Source organism: Chanodichthys erythropterus, chromosome 4 (assembly GCF_024489055.1).
Source record: "Chanodichthys erythropterus isolate Z2021 chromosome 4, ASM2448905v1, whole genome shotgun sequence".
Classification (NCBI taxonomy): Eukaryota; Metazoa; Chordata; class Actinopteri; order Cypriniformes; family Xenocyprididae; genus Chanodichthys; species Chanodichthys erythropterus.
Window position 1 is genome coordinate 10,334,734 of NC_090224.1, and position 27,006 is coordinate 10,361,739.

Genomic DNA, 27,006 nt, shown 5'->3' on the forward strand with positions numbered 1-27,006 from the left:
CATATCTTCTTTTTGTGAGATGAGATTAAAAAAAACAAAACAAAAAAACCACAAAAAAAAACAAAAAACACACAAATAGCAACTCCAGCACCGGTGCAGATAGACTGCACTAACATGCCTATCTACTAGTGTTTTTTTTTTTTTTCCATATCGTTTTATATTGTTTTATTTTATTTTTTCAGCAGTGGCTAGAGATAGAAGCATTATTGATTTTGCATAAACGCGTGCCTAGTCATGCGCAGCACTGGCAACAGATGCTGAGGTGCCGTCTGTTCATGCTGCTTTTCTCAAATGAGAGGCCTCAAGACACCCAAACCATCACCCATTTGTATAAGATAATCCAGGAACGATTGTGTCAGTGTGAGTGTGAGAGCGCAATTCAAAAGTAATAGCTGCCTGAGCCCTTGTTAGAGTTTACTGTAAGACACCACTTTGTCTCTTTGTGACATTTTCAATGTGTGAATGTGGAGGGTGGGGGGATAGGGGAAAAAAATCCATTGGCTCTTTTTGGGTTTCCATGCATTACAATATCAAAGCACTTTTTTAAAAAAATGTTAAGCTTCAGCTGTTATGTAGCCATTTTGTTTCAATGACTGTTTTCTATCTTTTTTTATTTGTATTAGTGACTTTTAAAGTGAAAAGGTCTTCCTTTTGTGACATGCTTCCTGTTGCTCTGAACCATCCGCCTTATCTGTCTTCCTTTTAATGCACGGTCATCTTAACTCCTCGAGCTTTTTTTATTTTGAGGTTTATTAACTAAATACCTCCTGTTATGTATCCTTAAATATCTAAGTGCTGTCTGGTGAGCAGAACTTTGTCTTACGTGGCTGCCTGTCGTGGGCTACAATCTGTACAGGCCTAGAAGCTAAGAACCAGGCAACCCGCACGACTTCACGGTTGTGGGGTTAAACGATGCTTGTTCTCATTCTCAGAACTTTAACCAGTGTAACTAAGCAGTTTTGTTTCGAGTGTGTGTGTTTTCTTTTCAAGCGGGGTTGATTCTCTGCTATCTTTTTTTGTTTTGTTTTGTTTACTAAAACCAGTTAAGTACTGCATTCTGATGATGGCAGGACTAGAGGGATGGTACTTTTTCCTTTGGAAATGGATATGAGGAGGTTTTAAGTCAGACTTGAGAGACTGATGTCAGTTACTGACACTTTTATAAGAAAATATTTGATTAAAAAAAATAAAACATGGTATTTCACTGGCTGTATCATTTGTAATTTAATCAAAAGTTTTCTTTTTTCTTCCCAGAGTCACATTAAGATGATACATTACACCAAACAAACACTTATTCAGTATTAATTGCAACAAAAAAAGATTTGAGCAGTCTAAACACCTCATACCACAAGAACTGAGTCTTCTTATTCCTATTTTTGTGCTTATTAAGAATAACACACTAATAAAAAATATAATTTATGTAGCTTTTAGGTCACATAATCAATGTTTTCATGTCCATAAACATCCAGTCATCTCTAAAGAGCCTTGTAGCAACACAATACATCACCACAGAGACACTAGGCCTATAGAAAAGCATCTCCTGCTGTGCACTAATGATTTAAACACACAATGTTGAAGGCGGCAATTCGTCTTCTCACAGCAAGGATTAAAGGAAGTAACATTGTTGACCTGAGAACAATCCCTGTTTGCATAAATAATGAAATTTTCCCTTGTGTCGCTGGCAATTTCCCTGTTTTTATCTGTGGTTGTGAGGCTGGTGGATATGCATTCAGTGCCAGTAAAGGATCATTACATGGAAATCACCATAGGGTAGTTGTTGCTCATTTTAAAATAATAACGTGAGAAGTCAGGCAAACCATAAAATATCCTGCTCTTTTCTGAAAAAGTCCCTTAGAGACTTGCTTCAGACTTTACTCACTGAAGATTGAGAGGAAAAACTTAAAATCACATAGTAATTTAATAAAATTCACCAAATCACGTTTTTGGTCATTGGTTTTTAAGCATGTCAACTCTAATGCAGCTGTGTAAACGTGATATTAATGTATAGACTGTGGTTGTGAAGTGTAAGCATCGGGGTAAGAGGAGGGAAGCCAGTGCCATATTATATCATTTTTTTGATGTGACTGTATTAAGAAAGTATGACAATGTTTCTATTCTGTGTTCTTTACAGACTTTTCTGGAAGTGTGTTTAATAAAGTCTTTGAGATCACTGAGATGCTCATGAGTGATTTTTGCATGTACATCAGAGTGGCCTTCTTCACATTGACTAGACTGACAATTCATGCTTTCTCCTATCTTGACTACTGTAAATACAGCAGCATCAGGTTGAATAATAAACATCTGAACAGTATTTTATTAAAAAAATATATTGTTGGTCGTAATTGACAAATATTCCGTTAAATAGGATATTGTTTGAAAGTGCAATATACACACTGGCTCACTCCTCAGTCTGTATGTGTACATATAAGTGTGTGAAGGTTGGAGAGAAGGTGTATGAGTGGAGTTTACTGAATGATCCCAGTAGTGCCTTCAATATGTAAACGTTGTCTTAGCCTCTCAGCAACAGGCAAAAAGAGCAGCTCCCAGCATGCTTCCTGAACCTGTCTCACTCCATCATCAGAAGGCCATTGCAAAGATCCTCTGTCTGACCAAAACAGAAGACAAAACATCTAAGTTGCGACCAAAATGACACTATGTATACTATGCGCTATACACTAGCATCTAGTGTATGAATAATATGTTATATTGTCATCCAAATTTGGAGTTTTGCATTTAAATCATTTCTGTGCATTTTATTTCTCTCCGAATTGGCTCTGTTTGTGTGTGCCTGTGAGTCTACGCACTGAGAAGAGTAAATATCCAATCACTATGTAAAGTTAGGGGGTGTTTAGCCACGCTTGCACTGCTGGTGTCAGATTTCACACTTTAAAAGGGTGAGCGGTGAAGTGAGGCTGCAGTACGAGGCTGTAACAACGTATTTCAAATCTGTGGTGTGGGTAGGAGTGTGCAATATCACAAATTTTGATCGTGTACGATTAAAATGTCTCCGCCCCAATATACTGCATACATGTGCATCACGAGTTACTCTCATGGTACTGCTGCAGCTTTTTGCAATCACAAAGGTTCAATTATTTGAATGAGTTTTAAAGCTTTGTTGGGTAAAAAATAGTATTTTAAAATAGTATTTTTTCTTCTTACTTCTTACTGTTCCTGTTGCAAATGCATAGAATAACAAAAAAAAAAATTGATGTGCAAAACCATATACACACAAAAATTAGGCATAACATTATGACCACTTCCTGATATTGTGTTGGTCCCCCTTTTGCTAAAAAAACAGCCCTGACCCGTCGAGACATGGACTCCACTAGACCCCTGAAGGTGTGCTGTGGTATCTGGCACTAAGATGTTAGCAGCAGATCCTTTAAGTCCTGTAAGTTGTGAGGTGGGGCTTCCATGATTTGGACTTGTTTGTTCAGCACATCCCACAGATGCTCGATTGGACTGAGATTTGGGGAATATGGAGGCCAAATCAACACCTCAAACTCGTTGTTGTGCTCCTCAAACCATTCCTGAACCATTTTTGCTTTGTGGCAGGGTGCATTATCCTGCTGAAAGAGGCCACAGCCACCAGGGAATTCCGTTTCCATGAAAGGGTGTACATGGTCTACAACAATTCTTAGGTAGGTGGTACATGTCAAAGTAACATCGACATGGATGGCAGGACCCAAGGTTTCCCCAGCAGAACATTGCCCAAAGCATCACACTGCCTCTGCCGGCTTGCCTTCTTCCCATAGTGCATCCTGGTGCCATGTGTTCCCCAGGTAACTGTCGCACACGCACCCGCCCATCCACGTGATGTAAAAGAAAATGCGATTCATTAGACCAGGCCACCTTCTTCCATTGCTCTGTGGTCCAGTTCTGATGCTCACATGCCCACTGTTGGTGCTTTCGGTGGTGGACAGGGATCAGCATGGGCACCCTGACTGGTCTGTGGCTATGCAGCCCCATACACAACAAACTGTGTATTCTGACACCTTTCTATCAGAACCAGCATTAACTTCTTGGGCAATCTGAGCTACAGTAGCTTGTCTGTTGGATCGGACCACATGGGCCAGCCTTTGCTCCCCACATGCATCAATGAGCCTTGGCTGCACTGTTCCTTTCTTGGACCACTTTTGATAAATACTGACCACTGCAGACCGGGAACACCCCACAAGAGCTGCAGTTTTGGAGATGCTCTGACCAAGTCTTCTAGCCATCACAATTTGGCCCTTGTCAAACTCACTCAAATCTTTACGCTTGCCCATTTTTCCTGCTTCTAACACATCAAATTTGAGGAAAAAATTTTCACTTGCTGCCTAATATATCCCACCCACTAACAGGTGTTGAAATGAAGAGATAGTCAGTGGTAATAATGTTATGCCTGATCGGTGTGTGTGTATATATGTATATTATATATACATATAGTCCTAGTGATTGTGTGTTTATATGTACCTGTGTACAGCCATAAGATCTGCAGAAGCTTTTGAGAGTGCTGCAGCTCTCCATCTAAAGAACAGTTCCACAGAGTCTGACACACCACAGCGGCCAGATGCCAATCCTGAGGCCCGAAATCACGCAGACAGTCAATAAGCCTGCAGTAGGGAGAGTCAGAGAAAGCACAATACTTATACACTTTTCAGTACATTCAAAAGAAGGAAGCACACCAAAGAGAGGTAAGTTACTTCTGAACGGTTTCCTCGACCCTCAGTATAGCCCTGTTGTCTGGGTCTGCAGATAAGTTGATGAGAACTCCACATGCAGAGAAACACACATCAGGGTTCTTGGAGTCCAGGAGGGTTATCACAAACTGCTCCACTGACATAAAAACATGAGCACAATGTCAGCTTCTGGGGGATTTAAGACAGATAAAGTAGCAGAGAGAACGTTTCACACCTTTGTGCTGCATGATGAAGTGTCTCACGTCTTTGATCTGTGACAGATTTCCAAAAACACGTGTGGCCTCCAAAACAGCATCCATATTGGAGCCCAGCAAGAGCTTTAGAAGCACTGCAATGACAGAAGGACAGACGGGAGGGGGAAATTACTGAAGGACAAAGACAGATGAAACATACAGGCTGAATTCACACACACACACACACTCATCTTACACTGTGAGATGTGTGTGTGCTGGGAACGGACCACTGAGCTTTCACCCTGGTAGAAAGACAGGTTGTTGATGGTGGCCACAGCATTAATCACTATCTCTTCACTCTTCTTCACACACCTGCACTCTGAGAGACAAGGGCAAAGGACAAAGAAAACCTGATCAGTTACATGCCATCTAATTAGAACTGATAGAATTATATATATATATATATATATATATATATATATATATATATATATATATATATATATATATATATATATATATATACATAATTCTATATATATATATATATATATATATATATATATATATATATACACACACACACACACTAAATTGCCAAACATTTTGGGACGCCTGCCTTTATGTGCACATGAACTTTAATGACATCCCATTGTTGGCCCACCTTTTGCAGCTATAACAGCCTCAACTCTTCTGGGAAGGCTTTCCACAAGGTTTTTTACCATTCACTCTAAATTCACTGCATTTAAAACAAATGCTTTCCTTTTTAGAATTTTATTTTTCATTTATTTAGACAAGATAGTACAGATAATTAATATCGGCCATTTATACAACAGTTATTTATTAAAATACTTTGCTTTTCTTCATTTGTAGCCACCCATTCAGCAGGATATATCATATGGGAGTAGGTGGTGACAAATGACTGACTTCATGGGTGAGTTGTTGAATGAATTTTAAATGATTCATTCAAACAGGAAAGGAAAAACTGTCTTTATGAATCATGAGTCATTGAATCATTCAACCAATTCATTCAAAAACAAATGTTCCAGCGGTTCTGCTGTGGCTTTGTTTTACCTTTACCTTAGTTGGTAGAACAAAAGCATACATTAACTGAACCCTTTTATTTACATCCCACTGTCCTGGCACATTTTACTGGAAACAAATGTGCCGGTATTCACGTATCTGTATGTGCAAAATTAAAAATACCTTCTACTTAAAGGTGCCCTAGAAATAAAAATGGCAGATGAAGCAATAATAACTGACATGATCCATGATATCATGATATTTTTTGTGATATTTGTAAATTGTCTTTCTAAATGTTTCGTTAGCATGTTGCTAATGTACTGTTAAATGTGGTTAAAGTTACCATCGTTACCATCGTAAAACACTTGAAGTCTGTATAATTCACACATATTAACTGTGTGAACTTTGTTTATGCTGTTTAAGGCAAGCACGAGCTCCAGGGGTGGGGAGCACGAGAATTTAAAGGGGCCGCAGCCTGAATCGGCGCATATTTAATGATGCCCCAAAATAGGCAGTTAAAAAAATGAATTAAAAAAAATCTATGGGGTATTTTGAGCTGAAACTTCACAGACACATTCAGGGGACACCTTAGACTTATATTACATCTTTTTAAAACACGTTCTAGGGCACCTTTAAAGCTGCAGTCTGTAAGTTTTGCCTCTTTGTCACCATCTCTGTTTGAAACCTGCAATTGCAGTTATTTGCGGAATTATCATCTTTAGGTTTGTTGTGCATCGGCACGGCTCCTCAGCGCAGATGAATCTTATGCTTTGAAGAGAATGTGTGGCTGTCAGTCACCGCAACAGACGTGACGTAATAACGCAAAGACAAACGGCGACATGCTCGAATTTCCCGCAGAAACCTACCAGTACCACTCAGATTAGAACACATTATTACAAGCTTACCGTTGTGAATCGGGCTAAGGTAAGGAGACAGTTTTGAACACTGGCTGGTTATATACTTGCTATACAAAAATTGATTTTGGATCATTTTTAACCAAAAAAGTTACAGACTGCAGCTTTAAGTAGACCTATTAACTTTTTGTTTTGACCAAAGTCATAAGACTATTTAAAAGTAGGTACATTCCTTTATGAAAATACTTTTACACATTTACCGGACTAGGCAAGATACATGATACAGAAGCTGCCAGACAGTTCACTTCTTGGTATTGAAGATGAAATCGTACAGAGTGCTAATCAGGTATCACTTCCTCCTTGAGAAGTTTCAAAACCATTCGTGTGAATTTCAGACTGCATACTTCATGATAAATCCAAATTTGAGGTAGTCAGAATCTGACAAGAGTGTGTAACTGTAGTAAGATCCTGTATTTCCCGTGCAAAGTGCGGTTTGCTCAGTCAGTGTTTGTGCGTCACGCTGCAAAGCATAAGTTCGTTTCGAAACACCTTTTGTTGTGGCGAATGCTCTGTCATTGTTACCCTTGATTTCTCAGTTTCTTTTTCCTTCTCGATTTTTATTTTCATCATAACAGGATGTAATTTTAATGTAGCAGACATAAAGTAGATAAGCAAGAAAGAATAAATCTCCCACCCATTTCCTCTTCAACTGTCCACATCTCTGTTCTAAAAAACGACAGCATCCTCTAACTGTCATTTCTGTTGGAATCTAGCAGTAAGGTTTCATTTTATTTTCTCACATTCTAAAAATGATATAGGACAAATTTTCCACAGGACAAAAATCTCCCTCTCTATTTCAAAAAGGAAATACATAACCACCTTTTCACCCTAGCATGCCTGCTTCTGAAACTTCCACATGCAGAACCAAAACGGAGCTTGCATCCATCAACATCAAACCACACTGCAACTTTCTGAGAACACCAGGCTGTAAATAAAGAACTATGCATAAGAAAAACAAGCAGTTTACAGTCTGGCTGTTCTCATTACTGGAGAGGATGCAGTAACTTCAGGGTCTGTGCCAGTAACTGACGTGGAGAGAACAGCATGTGTTTTGCACAGTGCAGAGCAACCAACTTGCACATTCATTCAAGTTCAAGGAAGTAAACTTAGCCTGAAACATCTGTGTTGCTGGGTTTAAAGTCACATCGCTTCTGATAACCACTGGTCCCACGTACAATGCTTTGAGAGTGACAACCGCATTGAAATGCATGAGTGAATACACTACAGTATATGTAAAATTCGTTCCGTGTGAGATTTTTGTAAATATGACTTTGGTTGAATGGTAGTAGAATGTAGAACTGAACTAATTAAGTGCTCAAAAGAGTAGGTGTGTATATTACACAATTATGTTTTTTTTTACCCAGTAGTTCCAGTAGCAGCTGCACACACAATGTGTTGGCAGCTAATGCTGTGCCCACGGTGGGATGGATGGCCAGGTTGGCTAGCAGTCTGATCAGTTTGACCAGGACGTCCTCTCTCTCAGGGGCATGACATTGCTCAGGTGGCGATAGTGTTTCCTGGTAGGCCTGGAAAAGATCTAAGAGGACATCTATCCCTCCTTCCTCTTCATAAATACTCTCTCTGGCTTCAGTGCTCTTGGCTGTCAGATTTCCTAGTGTGAACAGGAGACGCACTACGAGATCCTGCACATAAGAAAAGAGGACATGTGTTAACACCTGCAATTATATACAGTGGGTACGGAAAGTATTCAGACCCCCTTAAATTTTTCACTCTTTGTTATATTGCAGCCATTTGCTAAAATCATTTAAGTTCATTTTTCTTCCTCATTAATGTACACACAGCACCCCATATTGACATAAATACACAGAATTATTGACATTTTTGCAGATTTATTAAAAAAGAAAAACTGAAATATCATATGGTTCTAAGTATTCGGACCCTTTGCTCAGTGTTTAGTAGAAGCACTCTTTTGATCTAATACAGCCATGAGTCTTTTTGGGAAAGATGCAACAAGTTTTTCACACCTGGATTTGGGGATCCTCTGCCATTCCTCCTTGCAGATCCTCTCCAGTTCTGTCAGATTGGATGGTAAACATTGGTGGACAGCCATTTTAGGTCTCTCCAGAGATGCTCAATCGGGTTTAAGTCAGGGCTCTGGCTGGGCCATTCAAGAACAGTCACAGAGTTGTTGTGAAGCCACTCCTTCATTATTTTAGCTGTGTGCTTAGGGTCATTGTCTTGTTGGATGGTAAACCTTCGGCCCAGTCTGAGGTCCTGGGCACTCTGGAGAAGGTTTTCATCCAGGATATCCCTGTACTTGGTCGCATTCATCTTTCCCTCGATTGCAACCAGTCGTCCTGTCCCTGCAGCTGAAAAACACCCCCACAGCATGATGCTGCCACCACCATGCTTCACTGTTGGGACTGTATTGAACAGGTGATGAGCAGTACCTGGTTTTCTCCACACATACCACTTAGAATTAAGTCCAAAAAGTTCTATCTTGGTCTCATCAGACCAGAGAATCTTATTTCTCACCATCTTGGCAAACTCCATGCGGGCTTTCATGTGTCTTGCACTGAGGAGAGGCTTCCGTCGGGCCACTCTGCCATAAAGCCCCGACTGGTGGAGGGCTGCAGTGATGGTTGACTTTCTACAACTTTCTCCCATCTCCCGACTGCATCTCTGGAGCTCAGCCACAGTGATCTTTGGGTTCTTCTTTACCTCTCTCACCAAGGCTCTTCTCCCCCGATAGCTCAGTTTGGCCGGACGCCCAGCTCTATGAAGGGCTCTGGTCGTCCCAAACGTCTTCCATTTAAGGATTATGGAGGCCACTGTGCTCTTAGGAACCTTAAGTGCAGCAGAAATGTTTTTGTAACCTTGGCCAGATCTGTGCCCTGCCACAATTCTGTCTCTGAGCTCTTCAGGCAGTTCCTTTGACCTCATGATTCTCATTTGCTCTGACATGCACTGTGAGCTGTAAGGTCTTATATAGACAGGTGTGTGGCTTTCCTAATCAAGTCCAATCAGTATAATCAAACACAGCTGGACTCAAATGAAGGTGTAGAACCATCTCAAGGATGATCAGAAGAAATGGACAGCACCTGAGTTAAATATATGAGTGTCACAGCAAAGGGTCTGAATACTTAGGACCATGTGATATTTCAGTTTTTCTTTTTTAATAAATCTGCAAAAATGTCAACAATTCTGTGTTTTTCTGTCAATATGGGGTGCTGTGTGTACATTAATGAGGAAAAAAAATGAACTTAAATGATTTTAGCAAATGGCTGCAATATAACAAAGAGTGACAAATTTAAGGGGGTCTGAATACTTTCCATACCCACTGTATATACATATACAGAGCTTGACATTAACACTCACCAACCCCCAAACGCAGATGGATTTCAGCAGTGGCGTGTAATGCAGTCACTCCTACTAGCCACTTTGGCGGATTGAATTTTATATATAATATATACATTTTTCAATTGTAGTCTTTTAAAAAGGCATTTAAAGTAATAAACTAAGTGCAATGTAGTGTTGCCAAAAATATAATTTTTTTCAATACATATCGATCCTGAAATATCTTAAAAGCTTAAATACTTATTTTCTGCAGAATAGATACACAATACTAGCTGTGATTTCTCGTTTTCTCATCTCTCTTGACACACAAACCCGCCTCCCCTCACCCACTTGTTTCATTTGCTCCGGATGAGTATTGCTGGTGTTACAAGGCTTGAATTTCAGCATGGGATTATGCGTATTGCACATAATTTTACTCATTTCAGAGGATTTTGTTCTCACACCCAAAGTGCACACACATAAAGCTGCCTCACAAGCTGGTTCCATTCACCTATTTTTATGTGCATTTTGGGATAAAAACGATGAATGGAAATGCCAAGATGTGCATGAATTCTAAAAATGCACATAAAACGTATGCGCTCAAATGAGTAGGATATTTTTTATGCGACAAAAACATGCACATAAAAACGTATGTGCATATGGAAAAATGTGGAAACACTTTTACAGAATAAATTCCTTGATGCACATCAAAAAAGACATGTGACTTTGCAATGTAACAGCATAACTGGACCAACCAGCGGTCCGATCTCATTACACAGCATCTGAAATGCTGTTTTTGGTCATTCTGTAATACCTGAGGAAAGTCTGTCGTTAAAGCGGTTCGGTTTAATTCCCTCCCAGAAGTGCCTCGCATGATTGCATTCACAAATACCAGGCATTTGAATGCAAGATAACATGACAGCGTTTATTGTGTTTCATCTGCACGCTCTGAGGTGCAAATAATTTATATCAACATTATTATATACAATGGCTTCTGTTGCAGAAACTTCCATTTTTCTTAGTGATATTTAGTGCCAGTGTATCAGGAAGTGACATTTTTGTTCTCTTTGACTTGCTGAATGGAAACAGTGCTTTATTCGCAAATGTTTTATGTGATATTCAAAATGTGTGAATAAGTTAAATACGCATCTTTGGATGGAAACAGCTTTTGTAGCCTACTGTAACAGTATAATGGATCCTCATATACCTGCTACCAAATTATGAGATGAAAAATATCTATATGGCAGTTTTTCCCTATGGTATTGCTGCCAAAACTGTGGCCAGTGAAAACGTTGAGTGGCTAGTAACTTTGGAAAAGCACTAGCAACAGTGGCAAAAAAGTTGTCAAAAATGTTGAGCCCTATATATATGATGAGTTAATTTGCAAAAGCACATAAATCATGTTTTTTTTGTTGTTTGTTTTTTTGTGCATTCCAAGTAATATCAAGATCAGTGGCATACACATCTAAAATATGTTTCAATTTGGGTCATTGCATATTTTAATTGAGTCCCATGTTGTATTTCCTGTGCATACTGAAGCAGTTTGAGAAATAAGTAATCTGTTTTTGTGCATCATAAAGCACAAGTAAAGTTGCATACATTTACACAAATTGTTAAACCTATTAATTAAACACAGACCTATTAATAAAAATCATTTGATTATATGTTAAATATGAAAAAAATATGAGATTCATTTTGATTAAAATTGATCAAATATTTAAATTTGATTACATATTTAAATCAATTGACAGGCCTAGTGATTAATACTTTGATGGTCCACTAAACCCACACAAATATTGCTAGAATTTCCAGTGAATTCAGCAGCCTTTGGTGAACTTTATTTTGTCAGACAGTTTAAACTGGTTTTAAACAACTCATCTCTGTTTTCATTCAGAATGTATGAAAAAGCAGGGTGCAGAAAGAGGCCTCTGCCATTAGTCTAGTGGACAGTGTGTCCCAATGTTAGGCACAGGGTGTGTGCTGGACTCTGTTTATGATACCTAGTACACAGTGTGAACCATGTTTATTCTTTATGAGATTAGGAGCACATGATCTCATTACTCTCAGTGCCAGAAGGAAAGAGAGAGAAGAACATCTGAACTGTCTGTACCGAAATAAAACGAACAGAAAAACACACACACACCTTCATAGACCATTGCTCAAGTTTCACTTGAGAGCAGAAAGAGGAACATGCAGCCTATATGCCTACGTGTGTGCTTGTTTCAGTTTACATCAAAGTGCGCGTGGACAGTGCACATATACTTGAGCCAAATTCACCTGTTTCCTGCTGTGTTTGCCTAGAAGGTCCAAAAATAGGCTGCAGCAGCGTGGCGTCTCAGCTAGTGCATGACAGCATTCATTGTAGGTGGACAGCTTGCTGGAGACAGAGCACACACAAACATATTCTCACTCTCACATCACATGGCACAACTTTATCAACACTAATCAGAAAGCTAAATTGGAACTTCAATCTACTGGCAGATATTAAAATTACACTTTATACCAGTGTATTATAAATCACTAAACCGGTGGTTCTCAACCAGGGGTTCTCAAGATGAACATTAAACTACTAAACTAAGTAGATTCTAAAATCAAGATATTTATTATGTTAATTCAACTTTTCTTTTCTTTTGAAGAACCAGGGTTAAACTCCCTTGAATTTTTCACTCTTTGTTATATTGCAGCCATTTGCTAAAATCATTTAAGTTAATTTTTTTTCCTCATTAATGTACACACAGCACCCCATATTGACAGAAAAACACAGAATTGTTGACATTTTTGCAGATTTATTAAAAAAGAAAAACTGAAATATCACATGGTCCTAAGTATTCAGACCCTTTGCTGTGACACTCATATATTTAACTCAGGTGCTGTCCATTTCTTCTGATCATCCTTGAGATGGTTCTACACCTTCATTTGAGTCCAGCTGTGTTTGATTATACTGATTCAGACTTGATTAGGAAAGCCACACACCTGTCTATATAAGACCTTACAGCTCAAAGTGCATGTCAGAGCAAATGAGAATCATGAGGTCAAAGGAACTGCCTGAAGAGCTCAGAGACAGAATTGTGGCAAGGCACAGATCTGGCCAAGGTTACAAAAACATTTCTGCTGCACTTAAGGTTCCTAAGAGCACAGTGGCCTCCATAATCCTTAAATGGAAGATGTTTGGGGCGACCAGAACCCTTCCTAGAGCTGGCCGTCCGGCCAAACTGAGCTATCGGGGGAGAAGAGCCTTGGTGAGAGAGGTCAAGAAGAACCCAAAGATCACTGTGGGGCACTGAGATGCAGTCTGGAGATGGGAGAAAGTTGTAGAAAGTCAACCATCACTGCAACCCTCCACCAGTCGGGGCTTTATGGCAGAGTGGCCCAACGGAAGCCTCTCCTCAGTGCAAGACACATGAAAGCCTGCATGGAGTTTGCTAAAAAACACCTGAAGGACTCCAAGATGATGAGAAATAAGATTCTCTGGTCTGATGAGACCAAGATAGAACTTTTTGGCCTTAATTCTAAGTGGTATGTGTGGAGAAAACCAGGTACTGCTCATCACCTGTCCAATACAGTCCCAACAGTGAAGCATGGTGGTGGCAGCATCATGCTGTGGGGGTGTTTTTCAGCTGCAAGGACAGGACGACTGGTTGCAATCGAGGGAAAGATGAATGTGGTCAAGTACAGGGATATCCTGGACGAAAACCTTCTCCAGAGTGCCCAGGACCTCAGACTGGGCCGAAGGTTTACCTTCCAACAAGAAAATGACCCTAAGCACACAGCTAAAATAACGAAGGAGTGGCTTCACAACAACTCTGTGACTGTTCTTGAATGGCCCAGCCAGAGCCCTGACTTAAACCCAATTGAGCATCTCTGGAGAGACCTAAAAATGGCTGTCCACCAATGTTTACCATCCAATCTGACAGAACTGGAGAGGATCTGCAAGGAGGAATGGCAGAGGATCCCCAAATCCAGGAGTGAAAAACTTGTTGCATCTTTCCCAAAAAGACTCATGGCTGTATTAGATCAAAAGAGTGCTTCTACTAAACACTGAGCAAAGGGTCTGAATACTTAGAACCATATGATATTTCAGTTTTTCTTTTTTAATAAATCTGCAAAAATGTCAACAATTCTGTGTTTTTCTGTCAATATGGGGTGCTGTGTGTACATTAATGAGGAAAAAATGAACTTAAACGATTTTAGCAAATGGCTGTAATATAAAACAAAGAGTGAAAAATGTAAGGGGGTCTGAATACTTTCTGTACCCACTGTATATATATATATATTACACTTGGAAAATTGTTAATAAATCTCCATGGACATTTTTATAATGAATATAAATTCAAGTGTTCTAGTTATGCCTTGCTTTACCATATTTTATCAGGTAGATAAAAAGGTATTTTTACCAATGGGAGCCTTGGAGTCAAAAAGTGTGAGAACCACCACTTACTTCGATCCTCACCTGAATATTCGGGCCACATTAATGCAGATGTCGAGGTCATTACGATGGTTCTCCAGAATCAAGCAAAGAGTAAAGAATGCCTTGTTGGACAGGAAGGAAGGCCGAGACTCAGACTGGTCAGCTATATTTCTCAAAGCTGCTGTGACCTAGAAAGGGTGAAGAGGTAAAGACTATGTGCAACTGTAGTGTGTTTGGTAACTGAGTGTGAATGAGGTACTGTGCAGCAGGTGTGTGTGTGTATTTGTTTATTATTGCCTAATGGGTAGAGATGCATATAAAAAAGGAAGTACTTATAATCAAGAAGAAATAACAGAAGGCCTTTAAAGTGGCTTCATAAATCTCTCCATCAAGAGCTTAGGACACTGATTATGGTACATGGAGGGTGTCTGCTAGAGCTGCTTGGCCCATCGGGCCGTACTTTCATAAAAACCCTCATTTCCGTCTGCCAACAGGCTAATGAGTGGCACGGCAATTGGCGCTGAACATCAAACCATGCGTGCCGAGTTCAGGAAGTTTGTTTGGGCAGAGTTAAATCATTCCCGTGAAACATACTTTGTGCTGAAGGAGTATAAAGTAAAATATGGACACGAAGAAGTGGAAAAAGGGCATCCTCCCAGACAAAAGCAAAAACAAAAGCAGAGGAAAAGCACAGTAAAATCCGCCCTTTTTTTTCGACCCCAAGCCAACCCACCCTTGTGAAGCTCTCACATTTTGTTCTATTTCGCTCCCTGAGCAGAGTTCTGAGAAACCGGGTGGGGTTTAAGCATGTTCTGTTCCTCCTGTTTTAAAGTCTTAAAGACACAGATTTACCATGTTTGCAATGCAAACCAATGTGTGTAACTATGGCGGTGTATGTGTGTTGCACAAAGCAGTATTCCAACATATAGGGGAAGGACTTAGTCACTGTGGAAATGTATGATGGAATCTTATATGGTTTTGAGACAAGACACAGGCATCACAGAAAAGACTCTCTGCATTTTTCATAGGGATAATTCAACTAAATAATTAAATTCTGTCATTATTGACTCACCTTCATGTCATTTCCAAAATGTATGACTTTCTTTCATCTGTGAAAATGGCAGACAATGGTAACCAAAACCGTTCTTCTTCAAAACATCTTGTGTTACACTAAAGAAAAACGCTCGTTCTTGGGTGAACTATCCCTTTAAGATGTCACATTTGATCCACCAAAATGCTTCAGTTTCTTTGTCAGTTTCCTGGGTATGTGTGTGATTTGCATACTGAAAACAAGGTTAAAGATGACAATAAAGCAACTTTGACCTTTGACACCTGCCCAAACAAGGCAACCATCAAGGATCACCCACCTGAACCAGTATGTGTCCTGCGATGATACGCTGGCCTTCTCCCTCCGACCTCTGAGGAGCTGCATTAGCTGAAGTTGTAGATGGACCATGCATCAGTCTCTTTGACAGCTGCAGCAGTATGCCGATGAAGCCTTTAGCCAGCAGCAACCTGGAGATGGCACTGTTTCCTGAGAGGAGCTTCAGTGAGCCGACACAGTACAGCACGGCCTCACCTTTACTCCACACGTCCTCACACTGTAGCAGAGACAGAAGAGAGTCTGTGTGGAAACACATACACACAATGGGCTGATGAGATAATGCCTGATTGAGCTTAGAGAGTCTGGGTGAGTTATAGAATAATCAGGTCTAACCTAGGATGGAGTCGGTGAGGAACAGGGCATCATTACTAGCGTTCCGGCTGATTTTGAAGACGAGTTTGCAGATGTTCAGCAAGTTGTTTCCACTCACATTGAGCTTGTAATACAGACAAAAGAAGTAAGGTTATGTAAATTATTTCAAATTTCAGATATACTAACAGACACTTATAGACAGATCTAATAAAGTAGAGGCTATCAGACCTTTTAAAAGATTATGTAGTAGTCAATTTGACCCATTTCAATTTTTGGGTTGTCAGAAATACTTGTTAATAATTTTCTTGAAATTTTGTGACTTTTTCTCATTTAGTGTCATGAAAATGCCTGCCAAGTATTGACGCTCTGATGTGTTGCAGAATTCGTGGTTATGATGGGTCAGTTTGACCCGCATATTTCATTGTTAAAGGCAGCTGAACAGATCTGAAATAAAAACATTTTTAATGTATTTGGTTATGTCAGTTTTTCAACTACCCTCTGAAGATATTTGAATTTACATTTATGCATTTGGCAAATGCTTTTCTCAGAAGAAACTTAAGTTAAAGGGGACCAATAATGCCCTTTTTACAAGATGTAATATAAGTCTCTGCTGTCCCCAGAATGTGTCTGTGAAGTTTCAGCTCAAAATACCTCACAGATAATTTATTATAACTTGTCAAATTTGCCCCATTTGGGTGAGCAAAAACACACTGTTTGTCCCTTTAAATGCAAATGAGCTGTTGCTCCCAGCCTACTTTCCAGAAGAGGGAGGAGCTTTAACAGCTCACGCTTTGGTTTCTCAACAACAAAGCTGGAGAATCTCACGCAGCCAAAATTCCGATTGTCATTAACGGTGTTCAGCCTTACATTGTTCAAACCAGAGTCAGACACTGATGGAGAGACTCAGGAAGAAGTTATAACTTATAGAATGCAACTAGACATTTCTGAACGGTTATTTGTGCTGATTTAACTCATCGACTAGCATGTGCCGTCATGTTAATCTTTCAGTGCAAATCCAGAGTTGAACTGACCCTTGTTTGTGAAGCAGTCCAGCGTAAAATGATGACATGGCAACAACACTGTACTACAAAAAACATATCCTCTTCTCTAAAGCAGCCTAACATGGCCTCACCTCCTTTGCGGCATCTTCTGGGGGCAGGGTTTATGTACATTTAAGGGTTAATGATGTCACTAACCCAGGAAGAAGCTCGTTGTAGTTCCTACCAGCCGTTTGTTGTAGTCCTTAAACAGCGAACTCTTTAAAAGGAAATAACTCCCTTTGCATTGAACTTTGAGTGTCGTAACTTTGCAGATGTTGTTTATGCTCTAACAGCAACACATTAACTAAAGTTAAAAAAGTGAAATCATAATAAACCACCCCTTTAAACTTGTTTTCAGTTCGCTGGAAATTGAACCCATGATGTTGGTGTTACTAGCACCATACTTCAGGAAAGCACACAGAAGAAGTGCTTTTCCACATTTTAAAAATGTTTTTTTAAAAAGTTACAATACTGTTATAATAATATTCAGTTTATTAAAATAATAATTAAAAAAAAAAAATCAGTTTTAAGAATATATGTTCTTTTCTCATGTTTATTATTTGTAATGTGCTAAAAGTATTAATGTTTTAAAGGTGTGCTGTTTTTACCAGATTTTTTTGTTCGTTTTTTTTTCATAAGTTAACTGTATTGAATCAAAGTAGGGTAAATTTGACCCAGACCATAACAATCATACCCAGATTTTTAACCTAATACAAGGTTTAAAGGGTTAGTTCACCCAAAAAGTTAAATGTTTTGGCGCACAAAAAGTATTCTCGACGCTTCATAACATTAAGGTTGAACCACTGCAGTCACATGAACTGTTTTAAGTGGCTTTCTGAGCATCTGAAAGTGTTAAATATCTTGATGTCAATGCAGGCCTCACTGAGCCATCAGATTTTATCAAAAATATCTTAATTTGTGTTCCTAAGATGAACAAAGGTCTTATGGGTGTGGAACGACATGAGAGTGAGTAACTAATGACAGAATTTTCATTTTTGGGTGAACTAAGTCTTTAAGGGTCATATTGTGTGTGTGTGTACTTACTGCCAGAATAAATTTGGATAATGTTAGATTAAGTCGGTCGGATCCCACATCTATAAGTCTGAAGAGTGTTCTAAGGATGGCGGACCTCTTTTTACACTGCCTCCCCAGCATGCCTCTCTCAGCAAGGGCGTCATGAAGACCATTGCATGAGTTACACAGCTGTCCCACAATCTCATCTGACACGCCATCACCTATAAGAATTGTTTTTTTGTTTCGTTTTTGAAAAGAGAGAAAACCTGATCAGTATTCTGTATGTTCAAGTGCAAAAAAAAATGTAACAGTGTCAAGGTCGCATTTCAAACCGAATGTCTCGCTCAGTATTAATTGCAGAATTGTCCCTGTGAAGGACAGTGAAAGAAGAGAAGTCTGTGGGATACACAGACTCTTTCATATAGCTCAATTGATGTGTACACAGAGTAGGCTTACTGACATTTCAGTGACATTTGGCCCACATGTCAACACCCACTGACAGAGTTAACATGGCCCTTTAGGGCACATTCTCCCCCTGTATGGTATGCATCATTAGTGTGTATATAATAGTGCTTTACTGTCTTACTGCATGTACTGGCTTTGAGCACGACAACATAATATGTCATGGAGGTTTAAGTTAGATTAGACTTGAATAGAGTATCAATATCTCCAAATTCTCCTGAGCACAATTTTAACCTTTTTTTTGTTTTTATCTTAGACTAGCTCAGGGGTAGGCAAGTTCGATCCTAGAGAGCCGCTGTCCTGCTAAGTTTAGCTCCAACCTTAATCAAACACACCTGAACAAGCTAATCAAGCTCTTTAGGATTACTAAAGCTATAGGCAGCTGAAGGGTTTTTTTCAGGGTTGGAGCTAAACTCTGTAGGACAGTGGCTCTCTAGGACCAAACTTGCCTACCCCTGGACTAGCTGTTGCTTACAAAATAATTATCCATATCTACATGCTTTTTAAGCATTTTGTCTAACTTGCCTTTAGGGGATAAGGCAGGGGCTGCATTTTTCCAAAGCTATTTTTGTTAAAACAAATGTTGTTTCTCAAATCTGTTTCCAAGATGGTTGGCATTCCCCCCAACGGCACCCTCTGATGATGCCATGGAGAATATGAATGGTATTTTATGCATGAACAGAGAGGCTCTTGGCACAATAAATATTTGATATTTATCTTTCAAATGAATTTCAATTGAATTTTCAAAGTGCTTAAATATTTACTGCTATTAGATTGCATTTCACGGTTCTTTTCTCCCACATGCTTTGACTTTAAAAGCTTATACCGTGCCAAGCTCAACACAAGCTTTGTTTTTATTCCTCTGCATTCAGATATTGTGTTTTCTTTCTCCCTGCAATTTTGCTTTCACTATGGAACACATTCAAGTGCTGAACTGCAGCTCCTTAGTACGAACTTGCATAAGCACAATCCAATAACCCCAGAATTAGGACTATCTTTCTAAATTTAGAGTCAGTAATAGAGGGGGGGGGAACTTAAAAATCTGTTCTAGGGTGAATGGAAAATAAAAAGAAGAGCTGTTATATTGGGATTGACTATTTGTGTCTTTGCATGTAAAAAAAAAAACAAAAAAACAAAAAAAAACTATGGAACTGCTGTATTATTTCTAAATAAATAAAAAATACTGGAAGGAGTATACTGCAGAAAAGCATTAAATTTATTTATGTTCATCTTTCTAAGAGCCCAAACAAAAGTAAAGTACAAATTTTCATGGAGGGTGTTTGGAGCATGTCACGCTGAAATTTTGTTCTCATAAAGTTCTCGTAAGATAATGAAAAGCCATCAGGTATCAATCTGAATGTTAAATATGTTTTTGGAGCTATTAAAATGGTGTTGTGGTTTTTCCTACCCTAAACATAGCATTATGCTTAAATCAAAAAGCAAAATAATTGCTAAGAGCATTTCATTTTGAAATGACTAGTTCTGTGCAAACATATTGTTGGTTTGATGATGTACAGAAAACCAGAATGTGGCCCTTTGCTCTTTAAAGTTATCAGATCATTACTTGTGTGTATTAAGCACATCCATAAGAGTAATTTTATCATCACCTGGTGCAAAGGACTCAAATTCTTGAAGGACAGGAAGGACCTTAGTGTTCCAGAACACAGATTCATCCATGTTGTCATCACTGGTGTCTCCATACCCAAGCCTGGTTTCTACCGCAGAAAGACATGGAGTGGGTGTTAGAAAGACAGACAAAACAGATAAATATCAAAACAGACAGGTAGGTGTACTTATTTTCTTGATCCTGGAAGGGAAATTCATACAGTTCACCCCAGCAGTTCTTAAAGCACATGAATGTAATACAGGATGTTCAACATAGCATGAAAAGGTCAGAGCTTCACACCCACACGCCTTTTCATTAGAGTCTGTTCTGTTCAGATGCCTCTCTGAGCATTTGCATTGTGGACGAGCTGCAGGAAGCAGTGGGTTGTGAAAACAACAGATCAAACGACCAACTCGCATCTGGATAAAGAACATTGAGAAACTGCTGCAGCAAAAGTGGTTTTGGTTTATAATCCTATCAGATGTTTGCGGCCACTGGCAAGATGATGTCAAAGGCAAAATTTACAAGATTGTGAAGTTTGCTTTGTCTATCACATGTTTGACTGCCTATAAAAAGTAAAGAAATGGCAATATACCTGGTTTCGACTCTTTTTCACTGGATACATCAGTTTGCGGTATCCTGCTAATCACAAACGTACAGTAAGACAAAGAGCAGACAAAGAGCATAAATGACATCATCGTGTTTGAAACAGCAGTTAGATGAACTGCAAAGCCTTGATGGCGTTTGAAAACATTTATGCGGATGTAAATGCTAAATATGCACCAACATAAATACAAGTATGTTCACTGGGTACTTTTTAAATGTACTTATAGTAGAGTATTCTCATGTAATTCTCCTATTTTCCTGGCAGACACAAGAGGTCACTATTGTGATGTCATGATGCAGAATTTCATTGCCCAATTTTTTGATTATCTTTTTTACTGTCAGTTGTGTCAAAACTAGTTGCTAGTGAAAAATAGATATCTTTCAAAATGTGCTTGTGTAAACGTTCATTAAAACATGCATGTATGTGAGGGCTACTGCAACAGACAGGAAACCACAGGTTCACGTGATTGTCTCACAGCAAGTCATGCACTGTCACAGTGAATTTTATCTCAAACATCAAGATATCCGTTAACACGGTTTTAGTCTGTGCTACCATTAAGAGCAGATTAAACTCACTCAAATCGTGAGGATTGTGAAGAAATGATGGTACAGCGAGGCATATTTGTGGCATTGATCATGTTTGGGCTTTGTACTGTCTCGATAATGCCTCTTTGTTGATAGGATGCATCGGCCGAGACGTGATCTCATCGTGTGAATCTCAAATGAGACTGTACTGGTGGTCAGCAGACCAGTCAGCCTGCCAGCCACAAACGGCCTGCATAATCTAATATCGCTCCATTAGCAACTATAACAAGGATATGGTAGAGAAAGAAGGAGAGAGAGGCTTGCTTCTTGACTTTAACTTACTATTAAATTCCAGAGTGTCCGTAAATGCATCCAAATTGGAAGCATTACGATTTTCATAAGTGGGAATTCTGGGCAATGTATTAATGAGATCACTTGGAACTGAATAAGCGAACCTTTTAATGAGGTCTTACTGATAGATTACACAATTTTGTTGCAAGTAATGGAAGGAGGATATCAACCTCAGAAAATATTGGTAATGAAAGAATTAATGCCATTGGGATCTACTGATCTTCAGAATGGTTACCAATAAACAAGTTCACTCTCTGAACAGGGTGTCCTGTGAGGCAACAACACATAAAAATGGTTTATTGCTGTTCTTAAGCACAGAGCATAAATCGATTTACTGAGGGAGATTGATGGTGTATTGACAGTAGAGGTTTTTGTTATGAAGCCCAAATGGACTAACACCTGATGTGAGTCCCTGTCATAAACATATGCTGATTTGAAGCTACCCAACTACAGAGGTTTCAAACCTCTAAATGTACAGTGAACGGAGTACATTAAATTGATGTGTAACCTTCAAGTAAATAAACTCATATGCTCAAAATGCATACCTGTGTTTGATAAGTGTGTGCAGGTCAGATTCTGAGGATGATTTTGTTTTATGCTCTGTAACTTCAGCACAATGTAGCTTTTCTCTGTCATCTGGTTGGTCTACTCCGATCCTTGCCTCTAGAGACATATCTGAACAGACACACAGGAATAAAACTTAGCAAAACAGTCAAAAACACATATATTGATAGATATAACAACACACATTTAATGTTTTAAAAGAAATCTCTTCAATATGTGAACCTGAACCACAAAACCATTCATAAGTAACACGGTTATATTTGTAGCAATAGCCAACAATACATTGTATGGGTCTAAATTATTGATTTTTCTTTTATGCCAAAAAAATATTTGGATATTAAGTAAAGATCATGTTCCATGAAAATATTTTGTAAATTTCCTACTGTATAACATAGGTGACATATCAAATGTTTAAACTGAGAAAATGTATCATTTTAAAGAAAAAATAAGTTGATTTTAAATTTCATGGCATCAACACATCTCAAAAAAGTTGGGACAAGGCCATGTTTACCACTGTGTGGCATCCCCTCTTCTTTTTATAACAGTCTGCAAACATCTGGGGACTGAGGAGACAAGTTGCTCAAGTTTAGGAATAGGAATGTTGTCCCATTCTTGTCTAATACAGGCTTCTAGTTGCTCAACTGTCTTAGGTCTTCTTTGTTACATCTTCCTCTTTATAATGCGGCAAATGTTTTCTATGGGTGAAAGATCTGGACTGCAGGCTGGCCATTTCAGTACCCGGATCCTTCTTCTATGCAGCCATGATGTTGAAATTGATGCAGTATGTGGTCTGGCATTGTCATGTTGGAAAATGCAAGGTCTTCCTGAAAGAGACGACGTCTGGAAGGGAGCATATGTTGTTCTAGAAATTGGATATACCTTTCAGCATTGATGGTGCTTTTCCAGGTGTGTAAGCTGCCCATGCCACACGCACTCATGCAACCCCATACCATCAGAGATGCAGGCTTCTGAACTGAGCGCTGATAACAACTTGGGTTGTCCTTGTCCTCTTTAGTCCGGATGACATGGTGTCCCAGTTTTCCAAAAACAACTTCAAAATTTTTATTCATCTGACCACAGAACAGTTTTCCACTTTGCCACAGTCCATTTTAAATGAGCCTTGGCCCAGAGAAAATGCCTGCGCTTCTGGATCATGTTTAGATATGGCTTCTTTTTTGACCTATAGAGTTTTAGCCAGCAATGGGAAATGGCACGGTGGATTGTGTTCACCGACAATGTTTTCTGGAAGTATTCCTGAGCCCATGTTGTGATTTCCATTACAGTAGCATTCCTGTATGTGATACAGTGCCGTCTAAGGGCCCGAAGATCACGGGCATCCAGTATGGTTTTCCGGCCTTGACCCTTACGCACAGAGATTGTTCAAGATTCTCTGAATCTTTGGATGATATTATGCACTGTAGATGATGATAACTTCAAACTCTTTGCAATTTTTCTCTGAGAAACTCCTTTCTGATATTGCTCCACTATTTTTCGTGGCAGCATTGGGGGAATTGGTGATCCTCTGTCCATCTTGACTTCTGAAAGACACTGCCACTCTGAGAGGCTCTTTTTATACCCAATCATGTTGGTCCTCCAGCTGTTCCTTATATGTACATTTTAACTTTTCTGGCCTCTTATTACTACCTGTCCCAACTTTTTTGGAATGTGTAGCTCTCATGAAATCCAAAATGAGCCAATATTTGGCATGACATTTTAAAATGTCTCACTTTCAACATTTGATATATTATCTATATTCTATTGTGAATAAAATATAAGTTTGTGACATTTGTAAATTATTGCATTCCTTTTTTATTCACAATTTGTACAGTGTCCCAACTTTTTTGGAATCAGGTTTGTATTTTTGTGAGTGGATATGCATTGCTAAGGACGTCATTTGGTTAACTTTAATAGCGGTTTTCTCAATATTTTGATTTTTTTTGCACTCTCAGATTCCAGATTTTCAAATAGTTGTATCTCAGACAAATATTGTCCTATAACAAACCATACATCAATGGAAAGCTTAATTATTCAGCTTTCAGATGATGTATAAACCTCAATTTAAAAAAATGACCCTTATGATTGGTTTTTGTTCTCCAGGGTCACATATTTTTAGAATTTAAACGAATGTTTAGAATTTTTGTAACATTATAAATATCACTTTCGATCAGTTTATTGTATCCTGAAAATATTAAAGTGATAGTTTATCATTTACTCATTTACTGGCCCTCAAATAGTTCTAAACCTGTATGAATTTCTGTGTTCTGCTGAACACAATGGAAGATATTTGGAAGAATGTCAGTGGTCAGTGGGGGACTACTAAGGGTGAGTAAATGATATCAGAATTTTAATTTTTGGGTGAACTATCCCTTTTATTGATGTATTTATTTGTTTATTTTATTTATTTATTTTTTTGAATCTTACTGACCCTATACAGTTTGACAGGACAAACACACACATTTTGTTTTCTCAATCCAAACAAACTCAATGCATACATGGCAGAGTTTACATCCTGGGGATGTAAATGGATTTATATCTGATTTTTGGAGGAGTCTATTCATTTCGCTTTGGTGTGAATCATTCAAACAGCTAGCAGACGGTCTTTTCAGAGGCACTGACACAGGACACATTGAAGTTATAGAGGGTTATCTATCTGCCTGACAGGTGAATATGCACTGTTACTGCACTGAAGTATCCCTGGGCTATCTTGCCATTTAATATCTTGTCTTTTGGGATATTCATTCAAAAGTGAAAAAATAAATAAAATAAATAAAAACAGAAATACAGAATAAAACACTGTTTTATTTATTTTCTTACTCTTTGTGTGTAGCGTCATGGGTGGAAGTCTGTTGATAGATGCTGCTCTAAGCAGTCTGGCACGAGAGCCTCCTGATCCAATCCTGGTATTCCCTCGTTCAGCTGGGGGTTTGGGGAGAGTTGCTTCATCGTCACAGCCATCCTTATCCAGGGACACAGACAGCCTGGGTTTCTAGGATTGACAAAACTCTTCAATTACTGTTTCCTTTTTTAATTTGAATAGTCAAACATAAGGTTTTGAAAAGCCTCTTACATGATCCAGTGGGCTGAGACGAGTTCCAGAGCCGGGCCTGGAGTCAGGAACTTCAAAATGTTGGCCATGAAGACTAGAAAAGAAATTTATGAAGGCAATTAAAACCAGCATATCAGTCTTGTATGAATAAGCAGCCAGTATACATTATAATTCAAGTACTTCATAGAGTGCAACAGTCGGGTTCAGGAAGTTAAAAACCTATTCATTTTCCATACGATGAATTGATTTTTAATGATAACTTATAAACCTTGAAATCTCCATCCATTAAAAAATTAAATCATAATTTTTTAATCAATAGTTTTTTATTTATCCATCACTTTTAATTTATGTTGTTTGCAATGCTTCAATTGTAGTTCTTTCCCACATTAAAGCTGCTAACTACTCTTTTAACTTTGTCTTTTTGTCTAATTTTCAAATACTTTTTCGGTTCGAATCAAAGTTTGAAATGTTGTGATTCACGTCATAGCTGGTTGGTTTGGTTCATGGCTTATAAAAAAAATCCCTATGGGAAAAAGTGTGTGGTTACTGTTGCACTCTATAATAAAAAAAAAAAAATCTAAATATTATAAAAAGCATTAAATACATGCAAAACCATTGACAAACACATAAACGTATTATCTCAGATGTTGTTTCACCTGAATGCAGATGGTGGTCGTCCATCATGTGCACGAGAAGATGATTCTCCAAAGAGCTGCCGGTGCTTCTGCTGAGGTGTGAAAGGTCGCTGTGTGGCAAGACTTCTGAGAGAGCGACGAGCCTCTGACACTATCTCAGCACTTGTCCGTCTCCTGAAGCTACTGCTCATATGGACATGCTCACTTTTGTCCTGCTGGAGCTCCATTCCAGACATGCTTGATCCATAGGGATGTGTAACAGTATCAAAAGCCTGAGACCTTGACCATTATTCTATAACAAAAACTGGTTGGAAAGATGCATAACTATGATAAAGGGAAGAGGAGCCTCTTGGAAATATAAAGATTTAACTGTCCCAGAAATCTATAGCTGATTTAATTGCATATTTTTCTGATATTCTTATCTTTATTACCTCAGTCTATCTATTCACTTGGTTTTGCTGTCCTGTAAGACTTGTTTTCAATACTTTATATTTATTACTTTTTAAAAGTAACTTCAAATGCAACGCACACACACGTGTTCAAATGTTTATAAACCGAAGTCATATGAGACAAGCATGCGCGTCCACGCACCGTCACCATGGAAACACAACGCTGTTACAGTAGCTTGGGTGTAGCAAAACAAAACATTTAAAACATATAACGTAAAACGAAACTAAAACATTTAAAAAAAAAACTCGCGATCTTAAATTCAGGTAACCAACAACAACAATAAAAACTACGACACTATTAGTATCAAGTGTTGTTTGCAGCCTACTTCATTAAAAAAACTTGTTCTTTTATGCAGTACGTGATGTAAACAGCACATAAAAACAATATTACCCTTTACCTTGATTTCCAAACGAGTCTTTGATTCACTGTTTTAAAGAGATCATCTTTAATCCAGAAAGATGAGCGTGTGTGACAGCAGAAAGAGGGACGCACACAGCACAGAGTTAATCACGGC

General features: G+C 38.7%; 1 protein-coding gene across 3 annotated transcripts; it reads right to left on the reverse strand.

The window, feature by feature from the left end:
• armc2 (armadillo repeat containing 2) lies at positions 1-27,006 on the reverse strand. 3 transcript variants are annotated; one of them, XM_067384019.1, is made up of 18 exons: positions 26,890-27,006; positions 26,064-26,346; positions 25,429-25,501; positions 25,176-25,347; positions 22,343-22,472; positions 20,911-20,954; positions 20,317-20,424; positions 18,278-18,468; positions 16,215-16,317; positions 15,865-16,121; positions 14,540-14,685; positions 12,367-12,466; positions 8,153-8,435; positions 5,112-5,234; positions 4,897-5,010; positions 4,686-4,818; positions 4,456-4,595; positions 1-2,605 (listed from the first exon to the last, which is right to left on the reverse strand). In XM_067384019.1, the coding sequence occupies exons 2-18, from the start codon at positions 26,276-26,278 to the stop codon at positions 2,466-2,468; spliced, it is 2,472 nt and encodes an 823-aa protein (XP_067240120.1). In that variant the 5' UTR covers positions 26,279-26,346; positions 26,890-27,006; the 3' UTR covers positions 1-2,465. The 3 variants fall into 3 exon arrangements, with proteins under 3 accessions (XP_067240120.1, XP_067240117.1, XP_067240119.1); XM_067384016.1 differs by having other exon boundaries at positions 20,911-20,957; XM_067384018.1 differs by having other exon boundaries at positions 20,911-20,957; positions 26,064-26,279; positions 26,890-26,908.

Bases quoted from the DNA above. Each gene is read 5' to 3' on its own strand.
- armc2 (XM_067384016.1), bottom strand. From the start codon at position 26,278: ATGTCTGGAATGGAGCTCCAGCAGGACAAAAGTGAGCATGTCCATATG. The intron at 25,502-26,063 runs GTGAAACAACAT...TTTCTTTTCTAG, and splicing joins CGACCACCATCTGCATTCAG to TCTTCATGGCCAACATTTTG. The intron at 25,348-25,428 runs GTAAGAGGCTTT...TGTCAATCCTAG, and splicing joins GTCTCAGCCCACTGGATCAT to AAACCCAGGCTGTCTGTGTC.